Source organism: Dama dama, chromosome 19, assembly GCF_033118175.1.
Source record: "Dama dama isolate Ldn47 chromosome 19, ASM3311817v1, whole genome shotgun sequence".
NCBI lineage: Eukaryota > Metazoa > Chordata > Mammalia > Artiodactyla > Cervidae > Dama > Dama dama.
The window spans coordinates 51472991-51485186 of NC_083699.1; the positions used below are offsets into that span (position 1 = coordinate 51472991).

General features: G+C 44.2%; 1 protein-coding gene across 1 annotated transcript in view; it reads left to right on the top strand.

Annotated features, from left to right (window-relative positions):
- Nucleotides 1–1309, top strand: part of SEMA5B (semaphorin 5B) — a 42938-nt gene extending 41629 nt beyond the window's left edge. Inside the window, exon 22 of the mRNA XM_061167938.1 lies at nucleotides 231–1309. Within this exon, the coding sequence (XP_061023921.1) occupies nucleotides 231–389 (159 nt within the window). The 3' untranslated portion in view covers nucleotides 390–1309. The remainder of the gene's footprint in view (nucleotides 1–230) is intronic.
- The last annotated feature ends 10887 nt before the right edge of the window (nucleotides 1310–12196 follow it).

Sequence of the window (12196 nt, forward strand, 5' to 3'; positions counted from 1 at the left end):
GTCCTCCTGTGGAAGCAGGGGCTGGGTGATGGGTGCAGGGGTCCTGGCCCTAAGTTGGGCATCACTGGGATGGGCTCTCAGAGGGGGCAGTGGTATTGTAAACAGAACACTGTGTCAGCAGCCAGAATGTTCTCTCATTGATGGGCTCCTGACTTCCTTGCCCTGGCCTGTCCCCTTGTCCCATCTCTCCTTTTCACCCTTTCCTCTCTGGTTCCTTCCTTCTCCCACAGACCCTGAACAAGAATAACCTGATCCCTGATGACAGAGCCAACTTCTACCCATTGCAGCAGACCAACGTGTACACGACCACCTACTACCCAAGCCCACTGAACAAACACAGCTTCCGGCCTGAGGCCTCACCTGGACAACGGTGCTTCCCCAACAGCTGATATCACTGTCCTGGGGACTTGGGCTCCTTGCCTTCCAAAGGCACAGAGCAGGTGGAGATGGGACGGTGGAGCCAGTTTGGTTTTCTCCCTCTGCAGTAGGCCAGGAACTTGCTGCCTTGCCTTGTGGGGGGTCCCATCCGGCTTCAGAGAGCTCTGCCTGGCAGTGACCATGGGGGAGAGGACTGGCTTCAGGCTGGCATGTGGCTGCAGTTCTGGCTCAGCCCAGGTCTCTCGTGGCCGGCTTGCAACCCACCATCATGCTGATCTCCCCTGCCATGTCTGGGCTGTGGACCTGCTAGGTGTGTGAGGGAATTGGAGAGTGAGACGTCAGGAAGGCAGGCTCTTAGGTGTGGGTTGGAAATGAGGGCCTGTGTGGCTATCATGGGCTGAGTCTGCCCCTCTCTGACTGGCCCCAGGAAGGGCCTGGGCCACATCCCAATTATCTTGGAAAGAAACTAATCTAATGGCCCTAATAGTTCTGTATTCTCTGCCCAGGGCTGGGCCATCATGGTGCTGCCCCAGTGTGACATGGGGACCAAGGCTGGCCCAGGTTGTCTGCCTTCTCTTAGCAGTCTGAACATGGCCCAGGGACATCCCTCTGGTCAGAGGCAGTGAGGACTGGGGGCTGGAGGCTGATCTTTGCTGAGAAGTCCTTTAATCTGGGCTGGCTCATCCCTCAGCCTTTCCTTCAGAGTGCACGAATGGTAGCCCAGGAGCAAGGGAGGCGGGACTCCAGCCCCCGTGCTGCTCTGGAGACTGCCTTCCAGTTGCTGCTCGATGCAGCTGTTGGCTGAGACCTGCTTGGGAGTCTGTGCTGGCCCCTCATCTGTTCAGGAACACATACACACGTACACACACAATCACAATCTGCTGCAGCAACAAAAAGGATGTTGGGCTGTGGCATGATTAATTAAAGATGATACCCAATCTCCAGATGTAACGTTGTCTTCGTGCATATGTTTGTGGGCTCTTCCTGGCATGGTCTGATCAATTAGGGCAAAGTACTGGGGTGACAGATGGTCTTCTCACAGTGGGGCAGATGACCCAAGTAGAGTTTGACTTTAACAGAGGATAACTTGCCATTTGTGAATAAATCTCCACACACATGTTGCCCTAAACCCTTGTTGGAAAAAAGGTTACAGATAAACAAATTCACAAGTAGGGACACAAAGAAAACTAAAGGCAGTACAACAGGAAATTTCTGCCTGTTCCCTTAAGCAGCACTATCAGGCTCCACAGTGGAAATATGTGATTCCAGCAGGGGAGTATTGATGAGGGGTATTTTATGAGGTATTTACATTGCTGAGTTTAATAAATCAAAGTTGACTGAGAAATGACTAAGCCTGTGAGGTGGGGGAAGCCTGCTGTAGTTTTTGCTGGATTAAATCAAAATAGCCTCAAAGTCTCAGCCCAGCAAATCAATGCTTCCATTTTGGATGAGACTGACGGACATGTTAAACTTAGAGAGCAATTTCCTGACTTAATTGGCTGGATCAATTCTTACAGGATTCCCAGCAAAATCTACTTGTAGGTTAGGCTGTAAAGTGTGAGATCCTGGGGATAGAGGAGGCAGAGAATCTTGGGAAGGAGAGGAGGAAGAAAAGAGCATTCCTGGCCCGTGTGTCTTGGAGACCTTTGTGCTCACCAGGACAAGGGCAACAGCAGTGGCCTCAGGCCAAGGCGGAGCCCAGTCAGAGCTCAAGGAACATACGAGGATTTCTGGGGATGCCCAAATCCCTCAATTTGGGTATTGCTCACTGGGTTCCTGCTCACCCTGTGAATGCAGAGCTTGTAGGGGTCTGTGCTAGGTCTTGAGGTTTTGGGTTCCCTTGGACTTCATAGGGACAGGGAAGTTCAAGAGTGTTCCAGGGCCTAGGGTTCCTGCTTCACAGGGGTCACTCATATATGCCTGGGACTGTTCAGGTCTGGAGGAAGTAGTCATGGAGAATTCCTGTGGCATGCCCAGCCACTGTGACTGGAATGGCAACAGTGGGAGGTAAACTCATGTGTGTCATGGCAAAATACACACCACACATGCGTGCACACACACATACACACACTGTGAATTCTCTGTTTGTAAAACCTGTTGTGTTTTCAGAGGCATGACCATTCAATTCATAACTCTGGAAAGGATCCACGCTGCATGCAATTAGCTTGCATGGATGGCACAGGCTACTTCATAGCCTGGCCCAGAACTGAGGAAACCAGAAATGTGCTCCCTGATGAGGGTGTGATGCTCTCTGGCAGGTGCTTGAGGCCACATGGATGGCTGCATGGTGTCAGGGAGCTAAAGTGTGAAAGAAAAAGGGGCTTCACTGGGCCAGCTGGCCCAGCAAGAACCTCCAGCAAGAGGGAGGAAGATGCCAGGTTGGGTGCTCCAAGCCTTCTTGGGCCCTCTTGTCTCAAAATAACTGTGTGTGTGTTTGTGTGTGTGTGTGTGTGTGTGCACGCGCACGTGCATTTTCTTCTTATTAAAGTAATACACTTTCACTATGGAAAATTTAGAGAATTCAGGAAACCAAAAAATACAATTAATAATTATGTTGAAAAACAAAGCAGAGACTTGGGGAATGTAAATAAATGATGGTATCTCAACATCACTCCAAATTCAAAGAGAACAAAAAACAAAAGCTCTGTCACTATTTTCAATAAAACTAGGATGTATCTGTAATCCCAAATCATAATATATGAAGACAGAAAGCAGATGAAGGAACAGCAATCATCTAGCAGAGTGGATGTGGGTCAAACCTGAGCACTCAATTTCAGAAGGAATCAGAAGTTGGAAGAATCAAGTATCAGGGAAGGTGGGGTTAAGGTAGGAGCCTGAGAGAGGGCTTGGTTCATTTCTCCAGGAGGAAGAAATAGAGCTGGGCACCTTCTTCCTATTAGGATGGATGAGATTTAGAACAAAAACTGGCCTCCTCTCTCTGGTGGCAGACACTGGCCATGTGGTGGACAGTTATTGGGACCCCGAGTACAGAGTTCTTGTCTCATAGCCCAGTCCTTGAGCCGCTCAGCTGTAACCCTTAAGCAGCCAAGGTTAGGAGCCCATTAACAATGCAAAGAGATCATCTTCCCACATGGTCAGGCAGGTGTTCTTGACAGGAGGTGATACACCTGGGCAAGTACCTGGGCTTCCCCCACTAGAGGCTAGATCCCAAGTCCTGGTTACAAAGTCAGCACAATTTAAGCCTCTATATTCAAAGTTAAATTCTAGTTTGATTTAGCACATGTCACCTGGAGAGAGAGGATACTGACCAAACTTGCTTTGACATCTGGCAATGGACAGGCTCTATTCCTCTAGTACCCATTCTGCTTATTCATTGTGTCGGAGAATGGGTGTTGCACAGACTGTCAAGGACTCTTCTCTCCAGCTTTACCTCTCACCACCTGCGTGATCTCAGCAAATCTCTTCCCTCTTTGGTTTCAGTTTTCTGGTCTGTGTAATGTCAGTGTTGGGCCAAGTGTCCCTACCAACTTCTGTGATCCCTAGAGCTTTGGGAAAAATTCTTGCACATGGTGCTTTTTCCTTTCTGATGCCAGCCGTGTGTTCCCGTGTTGCTTGGGCCCTGTCTCTGGGATCTCTAACTTGTCTCAGAGTGTGCTGTGCTACTTGGCGCTGGGTCATATTCAGGAGAAACCAGGTACCCTGAACCCACTGTCCTCATGCAGGAACCTAGGGAAATGTCTTCCTCAGAGTCTGCCATTCTTGATTCCTGGGCTCCAAGTTTCCCTTCCCTGAGGCAGATGAAGGTAGACAATGGATACACATGTATATAATGTGTGTTTGTATGTCACCAAAGCTTGCCTTTGACCTTGTTTTTTGTTGTTTAGTCACTGAGTCATATCAGACTTTTTGTGACCCCATGAACTGCAGAACGCCAGGCTTCCCTGTCCTTCACTATCTCCCGGAGTTTGCTCAAACTCATGTCTACTGAGTCAGCAATGCTATTTAACCATCTCATCTTCTGTCAACCCCTTCTGCGCTTAGGCTTTCCTGGCGTCAGGGTCTTTTCCAATGAATCTGCTTTTCACATCAGGTAACCAAAGTGTTGGAGCTTCAGCTTCAGCATCAGTCCTTCCAATGAATATTCAGTGTTGATTTCCTTTAGGATTGACTGGTTTGATCTCCTTGCTGTCCAAGGTACCTTGATATTCAGCCAAAAATCTGTGAATTGACCTTCAGCCTCAGCTTTTGGAAGTTTAATTGTAACATGGGCGGAACACATGCCCATATCAGCCAGCTGAGATCTGCCTCTTCAGCAGGGCCCGGGCACTGGTGGGAGGACCCAGACTGGGTGCTGGACAAGTGCTCCTCGGCGGGGTAACCGGCAGGCACAAGTACCCCCTCCTCTTAACCAGAACTGGACCTTGGAGGGTGAAAGTTGAGTCTTGGGACCTTGTCCTTTCTTGTCAGAGCAGAGAGTAACATTTGCTTGGTGGAGATTTATAGGAACATCATTACCTGACCATGGCTGACCTGCAGAACAAAGGATCTGACACCAAGATGTTTGCTACAACTAACCACGCCCCTCCCTCACCCTTCCTAGAAAAGGGCTTTGCTGAAAGCTTTGAGGGAGCTTGGGGATTTTAAGGCATGAGCCACCCATCTCCTTTCCGAGTCTTGCAGTAAACCTTTCTCTGCTCCACATTCCAACGTTTTGATATTGTTTGGCCTCTCTGTGCAGCAGGCACACAGACTTGAGTTCAATAACATAAATGTGTATTTTTCATCATTTATAGCACCCGAGCTTGTGCCTGAGCTACAGCTGTGGTTAATAGGTTACCATTATATCAATTCAGCTTGTCAACTCTGGTGACATGCACAGGGCACACCATTTAGATTTATTGTTAATAGATCACACTCACTATAAATGTCTAGATGATTCTTCAAGTGAAATCTCTATACTTCATGTGTTGAAATTCAATTAGTCCGTTGAACTATATATGCATATTTATTACTGTAAGAGTAGAATGCCCCAATAATAATGATTGTGAAAGCTGCTAATTTTATGTTCAAACACAATTAAGCCCTTTAAAATTAGCAAATGAATAGGGAACAAGACTGAGAGTTTAAAAGAATATTGAGAGACAATGGTAGCTAGATAACTTTAGGAAGAACATTATAGTCTTTGTGAGCTGTGTTCTCAGTCATTCAGTCATGTCCAACTCTTTGCAACCCCCTGGACTGTAGCCCGCCAGTCTCCTCTGTCCATGGAATTTTCCAGGTAAGAATGCTGGACTGGGTTGCAATTTCCTCCTCCAGGGGATCTTCCCAAGCCAGGGATCGAAACCTGTGTCTCTTGCATCTCCTGCATTGACAGGCGAATTCTTTACCATTGTACCACCTGGGAAGCCCATTAATTTAAAATAGTACAGGGCAGAATAATAGAGGTTTGATTAAATCATAATTCTAATATTTGCCAACTGGCTTGGTATCTAACGTTCATTATGTTAAACAAAATAATCTTTAACCATTATGTTTAAATGTTGGTATTTAATTCCATTTTGGCTATGAGCCTTTCAAGAATAAAGTCTATTTGGGAGTTCACATCTTATCAAAATGGATTTTTAGAAAAGAATGTCAGTTTTTCGACTTCAACATTTTGTAGGCATAAAATATTACCAAAGTGTGTATAATATCCATAGCAAATCACCTTTAATCTGGACATAATACAGAACATAAAAGGAATGAAGGCAAGAAAAAAGTCCAGGAAAATATAATATCCAAAACCATCCCTGGTTTCTCTACCATTCTCAGTGAAGTGAGCATCTATTTACCACCACAAAACTGCAGCTGACCACACCGAGCAATTATTAATATTCTTCCTGCACTGTGATGTCAAGTTTAAAATTTAAATATGCAATATTAATCATTTAACTTAATCAACATAATCTTAATAGCAAAATTATAAGGATAGTTACATTCTTTGTGATGAGATTTTAGATTAATTTCTAAAATCCCAGATGTTTTGTTTTGAGATGGTGATATCTGGCTGTGGCCTCAGTTTTAAGCCAATACAATATTGATCTCAGCATTTGCCCCAGTGTGTGCTCTGGATGACATATGAGGTAGCCAGCACACACTGCTCAGCACCAGCCTGTCCATCTGCCCATCTTCTTGCAAACTGCTTCCTGGCTGTCTTTTTTCCCTAACAATTACACCACATTTATTTAACCTAACCCCTAATGATAGACTTTAGGATATTTTCAGTCTTTTGTTATAGAGAGTGTTGCAAAGACTATCCTTGTATAGGTACAACTATAATGGCAGAATGAATTCCTAAAAATAGAATTATTCAATGAGTGTACACATTTAAAATTTGATAGATTGTCCAACTTAAGGTACCTCACTTCATACCTTCTAATTTTATCTGTCTTTCTCTTTTAGAGGAAGTTCTTCAGTTTTAGTGGTTGGGCTTATTTGAGGGGGAAAGATCAATCAAGGTGATTTCAGTGCCCCTCCATCTCCGAGGTGCTCCCTTCTCTCTGCCCCTCGCTGTGGTCTTGTCCCCCAGGTACCTGGTCAGACCCCTTTGAGGGCTCCCACCACTCCTGTTCCTTTTTTGTCATCAAACCATGTCTGCTTAATATCCAAGGTTTCCTGGGTCTCCATTCTCTTAACTGGATGAACAGAATCCAGCTTCAGTGTGACTGGTTGACACTGCCTTATAATTAAGGCTAACCTCAATAGAAGAAAGGAGCAGACGGCACTGCCAGAGAAAGTGGCTGAGCTGGTTGAGGGGGTGGGATTCTCACACAGCTGTTGTTCTCTTCTGCCTCCTGCCTCCTCCCAAGTACCGTGCTGAGGAGATTCTCCACCTACAGGGTATGAGACTGACTTGGCCTGTGATCTTCACCTTTAAATTTCCCTTCAGAGAAAGGAGGCGTTTGAGATGTTTGGTTCGCTGCCCGGGCCCCTCCAGGAACAGTCAATGTGCCAAGGTAAATCCACTTTCTGAGCATGGTGTCTCCCTCTCCCAGGAGCATGCCCAGAACTCAGCCAGTACTGGCCTCCACTGCTAGTTCTTTTGTGAGAGGTGGCACGGTGACTATAAGCTGTAGTGGTAGTGTTGCCTTTTAAAAAAAAAAAATCACAAAACATACTTTCTGAAAGAATTTTGAAAACTTTAGTTACACCCTTATAATTTTTACATTGACATCTAAAATTTTTCATCACAGCTTAAAGAGCTGCAAAGGATGTAATTTCTGGCATATTGCAAATAACTGCCATTTAAAAATAAAACCATTCTTTTAAATGTAACTAATAGCATCTAAGGGCTTCCCAGGTGGTGCTTGTGGTAAAGAGCCCTCCTGCCAACACAGGAACCATTCTCTGAATGTCTTTATGTCTGAGACATAAGAGATGTGTGTTCGATCTCTAGGTGGGAAAGATCCCCTGGAGGAGGGCATGGCAACCCACTCCAGTATTCTTGCCTAGAGATCCCATGGACAGAGGAGCCTGGCAGTCTACAGTCCATGGGGTCACAGAAAGTCAGACATGACTAAAGTGACTTAACAATAGCATCTAAAAAACAAAGTATTTTTAAAAAAAATACAGGAAAAGCTCTACTTTAATGATTGGAAAATTTTCATTGTTCCTTTTTCCCTTTGAATGGGTATATTCCCACAGAATATTATATATTCCCACAGAATTTCACCCTAATGTAATATTTTTTAAGCTTGAAAGTCTTTTATTGTTCGCACTACCATACTTCTTTGCAACTAAAACATATCTGTGAAAAGAAATGCTAATTTTAAAAAAGTATAAGTTAAAAATTATTTGGGATCAAGGTATCATGATTATTATTAACATCAAACATAAAGATACTTGAATGTTGACAATTATTAAATGTAAAGTTAAATTTTAGAGGGCAGCAGTTTAGAAATTATCACTAGAATGAGAAAGATTAACAGCAGAGAGACAGAGTGAGTGTGTTAGGGCTTACAAAGCATGCATCAATAATTATTGTCAAGTGTGTTATTTACAGAAGAATCCACAATATACTCCTGGTAGAATGTGGACATTGAAATCTATGGTAGGAATTTAGAACAATAGAGAAGTTGGCAATGATAACAAGGAAGCAATGATATTCATCTTTTGCTTGTAATCAAGTAATGCATCAATGTAAGAGATGAGTATGGATTTATGGTATTTGGTATTGTTTTGACAAAATTTAATAAAAAGGAATAAAATGTTTAGAAGAAAGAATAGGAGAAAATCTTCATGAGCTTGGGGTAGGCAAGGATTTTATATGACACTCAAAGCACAGTCCATAAAAGAAAACTGCTAAATCATACTTCACCAAAATAAAGAACTTCTCTTTGAAAGACCCTGTTAAAAGAGCTAAAACATAATCCACTGGGCTGGGAATTCCCTGGTGATCTAGTGTAGGACACCATGCTTTCACTGCCTAAGGCTTGGGTGCAAACCCTGGCCAGGGAACTAAGATCCCACAAGCCACGTGGTGTGGCCAAAGGGAAAAAAAGGAGATAATCCACTGGTGAGGAGAAAACACTGGTAAATCCAGAATATATAAAGAATTATCAAGGTGCAGTAACAAGAAAACAAAGAACCCAAGAATACATGTGCAAAAGTCTTGCAAGACCTTTCACCAGAAAAAAATTATGAATGCCAAATAAACATGTGGAAACATACCATTTGCCATTAGAAAAAAACGTGAATTAAAACCACAGTGAGGTACCATAACAACTATTAAAATGGCTAAAATTGAAAAAGACTGATTATACCAAGTGTGACGAAGATGTGGAATAAGGGAAACTCTCCTATACGCTGGCAGAATGTAAAATGGGACAACCACTTTAGAAAATAGCTTGGCAGCTTCTTAAATGAACATATATTTACTATATAATCCAGTCATTCCACTCCTAAGTATTGACCGAAGAGACAGGAAAGTATACTTCCATAAAAAGACACAAATGTTCATAGCACTTGTATTTGTAAGGGCCAAAAACCAGATACAGTCTAAATATCCATTACCAGGTGAAGGGATAAACAAATTGTGCCATATTCATACAATGGATACATTCAGCAATAAGAAGGAGCAAAATATTGATGCATGGAGCAAATGAATGAATGAGTGGAAGGAACCAGAGAAAAAGAAAGAATATCTACTGTATTGTTCCATGTATATACAATTTTAGAAAATGAAACATCTGAAATGGCAGAAGGCAGATCAGTGATTGCCTAGGGATGGGATATGGTTGACAGGGCAAGTGGAGGGAAGGGTGTTAAAGAGGCAGCAGGTAAGTTCATTTATCTTGATGGTGGCAGTGGTTTCATGGGTATGTGCATGTAGCACAAAGCTTGTGTCATATACTTTAAATAACCGAGGCTAACTGCATGTCTGTTCTATCTCCATAACACTGTTAAAAAGTGTGAATACATGCCCAAGAAAATATAAAATACTTAGTTCTTACAATGTTTGCTTTACTTGAAGGTGTACTCTTTAGCTATCTGAAGTACACAGGGAAACACCTTCCTCCCCCTCTTTAAAATGCTGTGGATTTTGCCCACAGGGAGGGCTGGGTGACAAAGGACTCTCTCAAAGCTCTTCCTCCAGCTAAGAGTGGGGAAGAGACAGAGAGGAGGAGCTTCCAAAGCCGCGTGCGTCACTGCAATCTCAAACATTCTGAGATACAGTTAGGTAAGGCTGCAGCCCTGACCTGCGTGCATCGCGTGGGAGAAGTCAGGTCCTGCCACCTTTACTGCCTCTCACTGGTTTCAGCCCTGACCTTGAGTTGGCAGGTGCTCTCTCTGATGGTTTGAGGAAAGGGAGTACTTGGTTTCCTTAAATCTGTCACTCTGTGAAACTCTTGTGCTCACATGCCCTGGTCTGAAGGCCCCTGACACAGAGGGATTGTCACTAACATGGGCCCCTGGACTCTTTCTTTAGTTACTAGAAATTGAGGCCAGATGAGAACTCCATGCAAGGCTTCATTGGGGTTTGTGCTGCAGCACAAGGCAGTGACAACAAGTAACAGGTGCCCTTGTGCACTCTGGGACAGGGACAGCTTGGGTCCTTCAAGGGGTGAACAACAGGTGGGTCCATGGTCTGCCCACCCTCTTGGTGATGCCATGAGCGGGGACCATGGACAGCTTACCCTGCTTTTGCTCTTGGGACCTCAGAAATGGCAGTTGGTTTGTGGCCTTTTGTGTATCTTGTTGTCCATAATTTGTCCCACCTGTGCTCTGTGCAGTTATGTTTAATCCCTTATAATTTCTTTGTATTCCATTGCCTGAGGAGATGTGTGACCAGGGCCAAGCACTCCAGTGTAGGTCCCAGGTTCCAGCCTAACCATGACGGCCCTGGACTTTCGAATTCTAGACCCAGCATTTACTGTGATATGTGAGGTAGGAATAGTGACACTTACCTTGCAGGTCTGTTGTGAAGAGTAAATTGACTCTAGAACAGGGCCTTGTACAAAGGCTGGCCACACAAATACACTGCTCTTGGGAAAGCTCCTTTACTTGTGTGTGTGTGTGTGTGTGTGTGTGTGTGTGTGTGTGCATGAGACACAGCCTTACCCAGGACCTACTGCCTCCTGGTTGGAGCCCAGAGCTCTGTAGCCACAAACTGAGCTCTAATACATCCCTGGCTCATCACCTATTTGACCTTGGGCAATTTGTTCTTCTTATGCAAAATGGAGCTAATAATAGAACCTACCCTGGGTTTGCTATGAGGGCTGAAGCCTGGAAAGTGCTTACAACAGGATCAGGCACTTAGCAAGCACCCAAAATTGTTATCATTGTTACTGAGCTAAGCATGGGAGTTAGGTTTGTCTTTGCAACCTGAGTCACTGGGGTGTCAAAGTAAATATGTGTCGACTGAAAAATGCACAACGTAAAAGTTTGAGAATTATGTTTTATTTGGTGAAACTTCTGGAGACTTAAGCCTGGAAGACAGTCTCTCAGATAGCTCCAAAGGACAGCTCCGAAGATGTAAGGAAGGAGCCAGGATATACAGGAGTTATGCAACAAAACCCAGATAGTCAAAAGATTGTTGTTTAGTCACTAAGTTAGGTCCTACTCTTACGACTCCATGGACTGTAGCCTGGTAGGCTCCTCTGTCCATGGGATTTCCCAGGCAAGAACATTGGAGTGGGTTGCAATTTCCTCCTCCAGGGGATCTTCTCAACCCAGGGATAGAACCTGGGTCTCCTGCATTGCAAGCAGATTCTTTACTGCTGAGTTACTGGAGAAGCCTTAGTCAAAAGATTACCATTAATTAAAGAAAATCAGATGTCTAAAGTTAATGAATTTAGAGTTTTTCTGTGTATGAGAAGATGCAAGAGTCTGGGCTTATTGAAATCATTCCTTTGATATGCACCTTAACTATCTAGGGCCAGTATCTCAATTTTCTCCATCTTGAATCCCCTCAAAGTACACAACTCGGGGCAGCTGCAGTGGCTGCTGGCTTGATGGCCACAGCATCATTAGTTTACTGATATGGTGGCAAATATAGAAATATGGAAAATATGATTCTAAGTGTCTCAAAATTTGCTTTGTTGACAAAATTTCAAAATATACCCTAGCTTTCTTTGGGGAACAAATGATACTAGCCCAGTAAATTACTCATGAAACAGTTCTGTAAGATACCACTTCTGGAAAAAACAAAAGTCTCCCATATGGGGCCTTTCCATCTCCATTTATTTATACTTGAGAACTTCCCCCCTTCCCACCACCCCTTCTGTATGATCAGGCTACCCAAGAGGGCTGTTCTCTTGCTCTCTCTCATCCCCTGCTCGACCAGCGCCTGCTTCACCCACTCCCCACTCACATGACT